We start from the raw sequence: 12519 nt of genomic DNA, 5'->3' as shown, positions 1-12519 counted from the left end.
GACAACCTTCTTAATAATAATACTGTAGCTTAACCCAAATTACGAGTACAAACTCATAGTATTTTACAACTGAAAAGAACAAAAAATGAAAATGGCACCAAGCAAAGCTACTACTCCTATTCCTCATGGAGGACCAAAAAGCTGTGCTACTCAAGAACCTCATCGACGTTGTGGACGAGATCTCCGAGATCTCAGACTTCAGATGCGTTTTCAGGAAGCAGTGTCACGATCTCAGCAGGAGATTGAGGCTCTTGAAGCCTTTGTTCGAAGATTTGGAAGAGATCGAGCTCCAAATCTTCTTAATAATAATACTGTAGCTTAACCCAAATTACGAGTACAAACTCATAGTATTTTACAACTGAAAAGAACAAAAAATGAAAATGGCACCAAGCAAAGCTACTACTCCTATTCCTCATGGAGGACCAAAAAGCTGTGCTACTCAAGAACCTCATCGACGTTGTGGACGAGATCTCCGAGATCTCAGACTTCAGATGCGTTTTCAGGAAGCAGTGTCACGATCTCAGCAGGAGATTGAGGCTCTTGAAGCCTTTGTTCGAAGATTTGGAAGAGATCGAGCTCCAAATCTCCGAAGACAGTGTCAAAGCTCTCGTTTTTTTCAAGGAAGCTTTGTTCAAAGCCAAGGATTTGCTTCTATTTGGAAGCCGAGGCAGCAAGCTTTACATGGTCTCACCACTAATTTCTTCTTTCCTTAAGAAAAATAATACTAATGTTGTTTGTTTTTTTTTCAATTCAATTCTCTGAGATATGAATGGCTTTTATGTGGTTACAGGTACTGAAGAGAGAAGAAATAAACTATAAATTTGAGGAAGTTACAATTCATTTTGAAAGAGCGTTAAGTGATATTTCCTATGACAAATTTGACATCTCAGACGAAGTAAAGGAGCAGGTAATTATTCATAATTGCAACTTTCTTTGCTCTACTGAGAAATAGCTCGCTTATGTTTCATTCTTCTATGCAGAATTTAGTAATGTACTATATATAAATATATAATTGATTAGGGGAACCATAAAAAGAAGGAGCTCTTTGCATCTATTAATGTTGTTGTGTGATTGTGTGTGATAATCGAATAATGAGTTTAAGCATGAAAGAGAAAGCACACAAAAAGGTTTTCCTGGTTTGGCTTACTCCTATAGCAAGAAAGCTCTTGATGTTACAATGAACCCAATGTAGGGTTTATATACCAGAGAATATTAACCCTAGGCTAACCATAGACTAACTTAAGGTTAATTAGCTTGTTCTACAAGTACATGAACCTACAATTGGTTTGGGCCACTTGGGTCATAACACGTCTAACAGCTTCAAACAGAGTGCAGTTATCTAGTAGGAACTATGTTTTCTTGTCATAAAAGACCTAACCAGGGAATTTTTTATGGAAAAAGTTATTGGATGCCTAAGCTAATGTTTAGGAAATATTTTTAGAAACTTTATATGGGAAAAGAAAAAAGCAATTAATTTTTTTGACAACCTTTTATATTTCCCATGAAAGTGTTGTTAAAACTTTCCTAAACTCCTAAGGGCACCCATTAACAAGACATTTTTTTTATTAATAATTTTGGGGGTATGACCTTTTTTAAACATAATTGCAATTTTTATTTTTTATTTTTTGGGTGTTTGCGTACTGGGTACAATGTTTTTCAAATAGCTTTCTTATGGCCAAAGTAAATTGTTGGTATTTAGCTCATGAGCAATTTTAGTACTTTAAGTTTATAGTGATTGCTTGTAGTTCCTAACAAACTTCAAGTGATAACTTGTACTCCTTACAAACATAAAGTTATCATTTTTAGCCCCAAAAAAATTTAAAGTGATCGATTTTAGTCCCTAACAAATTTAAAGCGATTGCTTTTAGTCCCATAGAGTGATAATGTGTCAGTTTTTAGATTGGTGATGTCATCTAAATGATTAAAAGCAATCCCTTTAAACTTTAGGGACTAAAATTCCTCGTGTGCTATACTTTATGGACCAACAACATGTTTAAGCCCTTTTTTTTTAGTGTGGAGCTTAAGTGAATCTTGGAATCACTCATTTCCTGTACGTATTCACTTTAGAATTTGCAGTCACCTATAAAATGATGCTCTATTAGAGTTTTGCTTAGGTTGTTCTGTTGATGTTTAATGTTAGTTGTATAAATGTTGCTATTTTCAGGTTGAGCTTGTTCATACTCAATTTAAAAGATGCAAGGAACGGATTGATGCTCCTGACTTGGAGCTGTATGAGGATCTGTTATCCATGTACAACCAGAGCAATGATGTGGACACTGACCCTGGGATTCTATGTATATTATGCAAAAAACTAAAGTTTAGGGAAGTTAAAGACATCAAACAAGAATCACTAGCTCTGCAGGAGATAAATGGTTCAGGGGGTGAAAATCTGGAGGAAAGTGTAAAGAAGATGTCAATGCTGCTCAAAAAATTTGAAAACTTTGTGCAAGCAGGATACAGCAACATGGGTGTTTCTGCAAGTAATGATTGTTCTCCCCATTGCGGTGATCAGGCATGCACTGATCAGTGTTCCCAATCACCAGTTGTCCCAGATGATTTTCGTTGCCCAATATCACTTGAGTTGATGAAAGATCCTGTCATTATTTCCACAGGGCAGGTTTGTTCTTAAAAGAATCATTTTGAGTCATTGATTAGATGGGTTTCTCACTATATTCTTTTGGATGTTTTGGAAAGTTTTTGTCTTCTATATTTAGTTTTGAGAAAATTCCTAATAGGAAGCCAGTGCTAATGTTGAACTTCTTTGTCCAATACCTTGTCCCCAATGGGTTCTATCTAGGAGATTTATCAAGTCTTAGTTAATCCTAATAAATTCTCGTCTCTCCCTACCAATTAGCTCAACTCAACTGGCACCACCTTACCTTATAAGTTTTAGCTAGAGAGTGAGGTCATGGGTTCAAGACCCAATGCGGTACTTTTGTAACTTACCAATTGAAAAAATTTATTAAAAAAAAAAAAAATAGTCAATTGTAAAGTTCCAGTGTTTGATTTATTGTGTGTTTGGAAGTTAATAAGAGAGTAGAAAAGGATGGGAAATTAAGATGAAGAGGGAATGGTAAGGAACAGAAGGATTGTAGTTCTGTTCCTTTCAGTTTCTCTGTTGTTTTGATACTTGTAAAGAAAATAAATTATTATCTCCTGTTTTGAAGCATGATTAGAACTATATAATTATTATACCCTTTTCTAAAAGGTAGAGATTGTTTTGTCATGAAATTTAAGGGTTAGAAAGGTAATTTTGTAAGTAAAGCTCTTAATGTGCTTTCTATTTCCTTATGTCGTTATTTCCACAGGGCAGGTTTGTTCTTTAAAGAATCATTTGAGTCATCGATTAATGGGTTCCTCATAACATTCTTTTGGATGTTTTGGAAAGGTTTTGCCTTCTATATTAAGTTTGGAGAGAACTAGTAGGAAGCCAGTGCTAATGAAATCCCATCCACTTGTGTAATTTACCAATTGGAAAAAAAAAATTGTTGATTGTAAACTTCCAGTGTCTGATTTATTGTGTGTTTGGAAGTTAATAAGAGAGTAGAAAAGGATGAGAAATTAAAATGAAGAGGGTATGGAAAGGAACAGAAGGATTATAGTTCTGTTCCTTTCAGATTCTCTGCTGTTTGGATATTTGTAAAGAAAATCAGTGTCTCTTGTTTTGTAGTATGATTAGAACAATGTAATTATTATACCCTTTTCTAAAATGTAGACAGATTGTTAGGTAATTTTGTAACTAAAGCACTTAATGTGCTCTCTATTTCCTTGTGTTCCACCACTTTTGGGGGGACCCAAAAAGTAGGCTTGAGGGCAATGGAAAGGAATGAGACTCATTCCATTTCCTCCCAAAAAACTTCCCAATGGGGGGATGCCACCATTCCATTCCCATCATCTTCCCCCTCCCAAACAGCCTGTTAGGAGAGTCTAATTTTAAGTATAAATTTCTTACAAGGGTCTTTCCATTTTGTAGACTTATGAACGAGCTTGCATTAAGAAATGGCTTGAAGGAGGACATGGAACATGTCCAAAGACACAACAGATCCTTTCCAGAACTAACCTCACTCCCAACTATGTTTTATCGAGTCTTATATCCAATTGGTGTGAGATGAATGGGGTGGAACCCTCTAAACGGCCAGGCAATTCGCACCAAGGAAGGGTTGTGTCTACTGGTTCTGCTGAAGGCGCAGAGCTAGATATTCTTCTGAGCAAGCTCACCTCTGACAACATCGAGGACCAGCGATCTGCTGCAGGTGACAATAGAAACAAAAATTTCTTCATTTCAGAATGAAAGGGGAAATAAAAAAAGAATACATTTCTGTATATTGGGATCTTAGTACCCCCCCCCCCCTCCCTTTTCTCCCTTTTCCTAATCTAGTTCCTTTTTTATTTTGTTGAAGTCTTAATAATTTTGAATATTGTAATTTTCTTTGTATAGTTGCAATTTCTATTCCAGAAAGAATTCTCTATCTTCTTCTGCAACTTTCACTGACATATGTGCCTTTTTCCTGTGAAAATTTTCAGAATATGAAATTAGCTAAAAATTGTGTTGGTTGATTGTGGTAAATTCATTTCTAACTCAACAAAAATTCCAATATCCATTTATACTTTAAATATTTTGAGTTTGACATAATGTTACTTCATCCCTTATAGATAGATTCGAAGATAAGAAGAAAGAGAAAAACTTTTTTATTTTGATAGGTAAGAAGAAAGAGAAAAAACCAATCAATTGAACCATGTTATCCTACTTATTGTTAGGAAATGTAATATTCTACTAGAGAGAGAATCGAATAGAAAACTGGAGCCAAATCCCTTAAATCAAAGGTGAAAGCAGGAAAAAGGCAACAAACCCATATTTCTTTCTTTGTCGGTAGACTTGAAAGGTGCTTACAACAGGGTTTTATTTCGTTGGTTCTAGTGTAATTTTAAATTCTTTAATTTTGGGTTGTAACCACATGGAACAGTATCCTATGAAATGGAAAGAGTCCATTTCACAGCTAAAGTTTTATTTCCTGAATTTGACAGTGTATAGAATGCCATGTGATTTCAAATTTTAAATGACGTGGCTCTAGATAAACCTTTAGATTTGTAATAATTAATCTGAATCATGAAACGGAACCATGTCAAATGGAGAGGATCCCGATACTATGTACTTCACCTCTTGGGATTCCAAATATCTCTCCAAGCTTATATGATTGGACACTTCAGTTGATATTTTCATTGGCAGATCACTCCTGTCAGTGAATTCATTCTCTTTGTTTAGAAAAGATCCATAGGTTCAAAATATGATTACTGTAATCTATGTAGAGAGTGATTTTCTTTGTCAATTTTATTTTGTACCCAGTATGTCAGGATTAGGACTTTAAATTCTTCTCTTGGATCTCAGAAACACAGGTCCTTTTGTTATAACTATAATTACTTTCTGACAAATCCTAATCTTGTTGCAGCTGAGCTCCGTCTTCTTGCCAAGCACAATGGTGACAACCGTGTGTTAATTGCTGAGGCTGGTGCCATACCCCTCCTTGTTGGTCTCCTCTTTTCACCCGACTCTCGCACCCAAGAGCATGCAGTTACTGCTCTCCTGAACCTGTCAATATGTCAGGATAACAAAGGGTGCATTATATCTTCTGAGGCTGTTCCTGGAATCCTTCATGCACTTAAGAATGGGAATATGCAGGCACGCGAAAATGCAGCTGCCACTGTTTTCAGCCTGTCTGTGGTGGATGAGTACAAGGTGACTCTTGGTGATTCTGGAGCAATCCCAGCACTGGTAACACTCTTGAGTGAAGGTAGCCAAAGGGGGAAGGTGGATGCTGCTACAGCACTTTTCAATTTATGCATTTTTCAAGGGAACAAGGGCCGGGCAATCAGGGCTGGAGTTGTGCCCATGCTGATGAAACTGCTTACAGAACCTAGTGGTGACATGGTGGGTGAGGCATTGGCCATATTGGCAATACTGGCCAGTCACCCTGATGGAAAAATGGCAATTGGAGCTTTGAATGCTGTGCCAACTTTGGTGGAGTTAATTGGGAATGGATCTCCTAGGAATAGGGAGAATGCAACTGCAGTGCTGGTGCACCTTTGTGCTGATCCTCAGCATCTCTCTGAGGCCAAGGAACTTGGTGTGATGACTCTCCTGTTGGACCTCGCTGAAAGTGGCACAGAAAGGGGTAAGCGGAAGGCTGTTCAGTTGCTTGAGATTGTAGGTAGCTCCGAAGAGAATCATGCACAAACTCAGATGCAAGCTGATGCCCAGCCTCAGGCTCAGGTGTCACATTTGCCATTTGTAGCAAGTGGCACAGATGTTGGGACAGGGGATAGCTAAGTTAATAGTTTTATTTTACTTTATATCATTTTGTATTGTTTGCTCATTACCCTTCGTTTATGGGGGTAAGTGCTACTGCCATTATACTGTAGTAAGTTATGTTAGGAGGCTTATGAGAGGTGTTGTAGAGAGGTTTAGGAATGGGAGAAATTGGGGTGCGGATATAAATTTATTTATTTATTTTTTTTTTTGAAGACAGGTGCGGATATAATTTTGTAGCTGTAATGCACTTCTGCTGATTCATACTTTAATTTTTATAGTGGAACAAATTTATAATGGAACATATATTGCATGCATAAATTAGAGTCTGAATTTGCATGAGTCCTTGACAAGATGGTTTGTCATAAGAGAGTGGAGACGGGCTTGAAGTCTTCTGTATCATGCATATCCGGATCTTAGTCTGGCCCACTGGGTAGAAGAGAGGTTGCGGTTGCTCTAGTCTGGTATTCTGATTACAATGTGCTATTGAGGGTGAGATTTTTTGTACTGGGCCAGCATTCAGATATGTTCTCGCTGCCCTTTTCTTAAACACTAATTGTTGTTTTACACTACTTGATGTACACGAGTTTGCACAACGTCCACATTTGTAAAGCCAGATATCTACTTTTTTTCAATGATGTCCACACTTTACGCTGAGTGTGTATCATGGGAATGAGACTTGTCTATTGCAGATAGGACGAATGAAAATCAATCTGTCGTAATCTACTTATAAACTCAACGAGGAAGACATCAATTGTGATCTTGTTTATTGAAACAATGCAAATGAAAAGAAAATTCCATCTACAAGGCTCAAATATTATTGACCAAGCAAAGGAAATGGAATCTGTCAAACAACAGTGAAGTTACATAGAAAAGGCAAAACTGATTATAGTGGTGATATTATGTTACAGTAGTGCTAATCATCATCAACTGGAAAGAGATATTGCCAATACAGCGATGGGGGGAGGAATCTGTGGCTCAATAAGCCAGCTTTTTGGTGTCACTCCAACACTGTTCAAGCTCGATGATATATCCAATTGTCACAATCTTATCTTGGAAAATCAGATGGGTTCCGTGGGAGTCAAAAGCTATTTGAATGGGCTTGACCCGAATGTTTTCCATGAGATAATACAATGTGGTGTATCTCATGCATTTGGTATATACAAAATTTCTCTTTAAATATGTGAATTTTAGTATTCTACCTTGATGTAAGAACTACATAGCAGATATTATGATGCATAAGAAATTATTGCACCAGGATACAGTGAACCCACAAAAAGTGTGAAAACACTGAAAGGAAGAAGAGGAAGATAGGAGGGTGAGGACGAGGAATCTGTACCCTATGGTACTAAATATGTTGATATTGGTTAGATTGCACATGGACCTTGTACCTTGTTTTGAATTATTTGACCATTTCTGAAGTTGGTCCGAGAATTGCGCTGCAGAAGATCAATGTTTGTCTTCTACTCATCTTGTGCTTACTTGAAGTTAACATTTAACTTAAGAATTTTGTACTTAGTATGGCGTGGCAAGTCATGCATTCTTTTCTTGAACTAGAAATGTACTAATCATTGTACTATTTAATAAAACTAGAAGCATCCAGCATGGAAGATGAACACCCTCAGTAATTTAGATGAAAAATACAAAAGTTTTGTGTCATAACTGTGACACGTGCAATTGCGAATTATAGAAAAAAAACAACAAATTCATGTGAAAGTAATAATTAACTAATCACAATCGCACATATAATCAAATCGTAACCAAATGTGTAATAACAGAAGAACTGAACCAATATTCCCACAACCTCACCCTATAAATAAAGGAAAATTGAAAATGAAATGTGTACAAACAAGAAAAAGTGAAGGTCTATAATTGGATTGGATGACACTCAAATCACAATGAATGCTATTAGGTAGGCCTTGAGATTTGGAATATGGATACATGGAGCGATTTGGAATTAGGTGGGCCCACCTGATCAAAGCGATTTCTCCGCGCTTTTAGTTTTAGACCAACACGGATAAGAATTTTTCATGTTCTTCTTTCTCTTACTTTTAAAGCTCAATTATCCTGCAATTAAATAAAATCCTAATAAATTTATTTTCTGTGTATTAATCTATTGTTCTTATTCTGATGATGAATCCTAGAAATCTCTCTCTGAATTCTCAACCACCAGATTTATGTTTGGGGGATAATAAGATTTGAAATGAACGGTAAGGGAAACAAACCCAATTATATGAGTGCTTTCTCATGCAAGCATCCATTCCATGTATACATGACATATATATAAGGATTTCTTTCTTTGAATTAGATTTTTATGTGGTTTAAAAATACTTCTAAACTTTATATTTAACAAGGATAAAACTTGAGGACTACCTGGTAAAAATATATTTCCAACACTTAAAATAATTACAAAACAGGATACTCTCCTACTAATCCATGTATTCAAAGCAAAATTATCCAAAATTTAAATAAATAAAAAATTATGACATTAGACTAAAAAAAAAAAAAATCTCATCGCGCGTGCAAAGCACATGTGACGAGGCCAGTATGTATGTGTGTGTTTATATGTATGTACATATATATATATATATATAGAAACTACTAAACCCTCACCAATCAAAGAGTGACACCAGCTCAATTATGTAATATGCACTGGTCATATTATAATATATTAACACCAAGTTGTATGAGGACGTACAGTAGAAAACATAAACAAAGTGCTACATTAATATATATAGAGGACAAAAACACATCAAGATATACTTTGTTTTACATGAAAAAGAAAAGAAAAACACCACATCGCACTAGATCCTCTATATTTGCCATATGCAAAATGCTCTCTATCTCTCTCTCTCTCTATTTGTAACTTTGTTAATATTTTTTTTAAAAAAGCTACATGGATACTAGTTCTATTTATTTATTTATTTTTTATTATAGTATATTTAGTCTTGAATTTTAATATATTTTCATTCTTGACTTCTGTGGGGCCGGTTATCCAAAAAGGTGATCTTGAAATCGTAGAAATTAGGCTTATGGTCCAATGGCCCAGTCCGAGGACGTTCATCTATCCGAGGATGGCTAAATAAAGACACGGTGGGAATAGTATGAGAAGAAGAGGTGGAAATCATATATAATGGCCCAAGATGTGTCCAAGGATAAAATCCATCTCGGATACAATGATCCGAGGTAGATGTAACTATCTTACTATTCAAGATACTCCGCAAGGTTGTATTAGAACTGAAAAATGAATATAGAACAAAGGAGGATCAGGGAGAGATAACAAATATCTTCTAAAGCTGCTACCTCCACATTAAATGCTTCCCAGCTAACTCTTTGGCCGCATTAATGTGGAGGTGATACCTGAATAGTAATTAAGCAGCTTTATGGCTGCTAATTGAAGGTTCTGGGAGGTGTTGATGGGACAGAAAGGAGTTCCTAGAAGTTAACTTACACGTGTATGGTGAAAACGATATCAGGGTTGTGATATATGACGGGGGAAAGTGGCCTTAAGAAAGGGGGTCAAAAAACAAAGAAAGAGAGAAAGAAGGACTAAGATATTGGAACCCTAAGATACAAAAGAGAAATCCCAGAAACTCCTAAAAAGAGAGGCCGAGGATAATATTTTCCAGGTTGGTCGACATTGAATCTTCTTGACTTAGTTACTATGATACTTTTTCTTACGTAATAGAACTAGTTCTTGCACCCACACTCTACAAATTTATTGTTTGGGCTTGTTGGGTTAGAAACTCATCCCTATTTTGGGCCTGATCCAAATTGAGTTCCTACAATTGGCGCCGTCTGTGGGGAGAACTTGATCTATTTATAGGGAAATGTAAGTGTAGCGGTTGTGATGGAGGGAGGACCATTGCAGCAGGCAGTAGTGGGCCCACAGTAGATGGATGTCAATCTGCACCAAACAGAATCCAAGGGATCTCAGCATGGTGATCTGTTGGTAATCCTTGAACAAAGAAGGGATTATGAGGGAAGTGTACGAACCACCCACACTGATAGAAGTCATTCTCGAGGGAAAAACCATATTTCCCATGTAAAGAACGATAGGGACATGCAACGTGAGATTAACAAATGAAAAGAGAGTTGCGACATAAGCGGCGAAGGCGTATGTCTCACAACTCCAGGCAATCCTTTGAGGAGTCAGATGACACCAGTTATAGACAAAGGTCAAGAACTCCACCCAGTGAATCTTTTTCCTATGATAAGGAGTACCACCATAAACGAAAATATAAGAATCCGCCTCACAAAGGTTTAGGGAATGACGCCCTGAACAGAGCGTTGAGTTAGGTATCTAAATCGCCCTTCACGCGAAATATCAAGGATGCAAATCTTCCTCGGCGATTCCATGAACCCACATTCACCATTTATAATGGTCGAACAGATCCAGTGAAACATGTTAGCCATTTCAGTCAAAGAATGACCATTCATGCAAAAGACGAGGCCTTGATGTGTAAGGTCTTCCCATTGAGCCTGAGTCCAGTGGCGATGAGATGGTTTAACAGTCTGAGAGTGAACTCCATCGATTCCTTTGAAAAGCTCACCCAAGCTTTTGGTGCTCGTTTTATCACCTGCAGGAGAGTTCCTCAACCCTTGGGATCATTATTATCCATGTCCATGTAGGAGGGGGAAACCCTGAGGCCTATTCTGATAGATACTGAGAAATGTTCAACAAAATAGATGGAGACTATGATGATGTGACTATTAATACCTTTAAGGCTGGCCTTCTGGCCGAGCATGATCTGAGGAAATCTCTGACTGGTAAACCTGTTACCAACGTGCGTCAGCTTATGGATCAGATTGATAAGTATAAAAGGGTAGAAGAGGATCAAATGCAGGGTAGAGGAAAGGCCAAAGTAATCCCTCAAGAAATGAGGGACTTCAGGTCGGACCGGTACAATAATAATCGACCTCGGAAGGATTTCGGGGGGTAAGCAGGATCTGCCAATCCCAGGTGGTTAATGCTGTGTTCCTAGAACCAGTACAATAGGTTCTGGAGAAGATAAAAAATGAGTCATTCTTTAAATGGCCCAATAAGATGGCAGGGAATCCTGTGAAACGTAATCAAAAACTTTACTGTCAATATCTTCAGGATCATGGACATACTACTGAAGATTGCAGAAATTTGTGAGACCATTTGGACTAACTGGTCCGAGATGGGAAATTGACTAATCTTTTGCATCATTCCAGTGGCCGAGGAGGCTAGGCAGGTTCGACATTTCAAGGAGATACTTCTTCAGGACCCCCTTAGGCACGATAAACGTCATATTTGTTGCCCCAGGGAGAACCGGGTCTTGCCCCTTCCGATAATGTCTGTATCTCGTTGCTTGGATGAAGGCTCCAGTTCAATGTCGAAGAAGGTCAAAACGGACACTCCATTGGTGTTGGGTTTTTCAGATGAAGATAAGGTGGCAACCATTCAACCGCATGATGACGCCTTAGTGGTTACACTCAGGATTGGGGGCTATAATATGAGAAGAGTGATGGTTGACGAAGGAAGCGCAGTCGAGGTTATGTACCATGATCTTTATAATGGGCTAAATTTGAAACTCCAGGATTTGACAGCCTACAATTCCCCTTTGGTGAGCTTTAAAGGTAGATCAGTCATTCCGATGGGTCTGATAAGATTACCCGTCCAGACTGGCTCGGAAGTGGTGGAGGTGGACTTCATCGTGGTGGATGCTTTCTCTCCATATATGGCTATTTTGGGCAGGCCCTGGCTGCATACCCTGGGAGCTGTTTCTTCCACACTTCATCAAAAGGTGAAATATCCGTCAGGAGGCCAGGTGTTAGAAATATTGGGAAACAATCTATGGTTAGACAGTGCTTGGTAACGGCTATTCAACATTAGCTTGAGAAGGATACTTCCACCGTTGCCGAGAATGGTTTATAGCAATTAAAGACTCCGGTGACCCTCTTTAGTAAACTGCCGATGAAGCAGAGTGTGAGAATTTGGAAAGGGTGAGTGTTGGGGATGATCCGGAAAAGTTCTTTCAAGTTGGGGCATAGTTGCCTTTGTTGGAGAAGGAGCAATTGGTTGAGGCCTTAGAAGAAACATTGATGTGTTTACATGGAATGCTTACAAAGCCCTAGGGGTGAATCCAAATTCATTTGTCATCATTTGAATGTTAACCCCTCAGTTACTCCGAAGAAACAGCCACATCGGCACCCATCCAGAGTGCATGCCGAACTATCAGAGAGAGGTA

At 37.9% G+C, this 12519-nt stretch overlaps 2 protein-coding genes across 2 annotated transcripts; both read left to right on the top strand.

Moving 5' to 3' along the window:
• Nucleotides 1–340: 340 nt before the first annotated feature.
• Nucleotides 341–6608, top strand: LOC112030763 (U-box domain-containing protein 13). The gene is made up of 5 exons (XM_024063428.2): nucleotides 341–684; nucleotides 791–907; nucleotides 2165–2617; nucleotides 3974–4253; nucleotides 5448–6608. Exons 1-5 carry the CDS (start codon nucleotides 415–417, stop codon nucleotides 6323–6325), a joined length of 1998 nt encoding a protein of 665 aa, XP_023919196.1. The 5' UTR covers nucleotides 341–414; the 3' UTR covers nucleotides 6326–6608.
• Nucleotides 6609–11622: 5014 nt separating this feature from the next.
• Nucleotides 11623–12075, top strand: LOC136069322 (uncharacterized; the record flags this gene model as incomplete). The annotated part of the gene is made up of 1 exon (XM_065777719.1): nucleotides 11623–12075. A coding segment is annotated over exon 1 (453 nt), but the record flags the coding sequence as incomplete, so codon positions are not given.
• Between the last annotated feature and the right edge of the window lie 444 nt (nucleotides 12076–12519).

The sequence above is a fragment of the Quercus suber genome, unplaced genomic scaffold, assembly GCF_002906115.3.
Source record: "Quercus suber isolate HL8 unplaced genomic scaffold, Cork oak 2.0 scaffold_162, whole genome shotgun sequence".
Classification (NCBI taxonomy): Eukaryota; Viridiplantae; Streptophyta; class Magnoliopsida; order Fagales; family Fagaceae; genus Quercus; species Quercus suber.
Note: the sequence above shows the minus strand (reverse complement) of the source record. Positions and strands in the feature narration are given on the sequence as shown.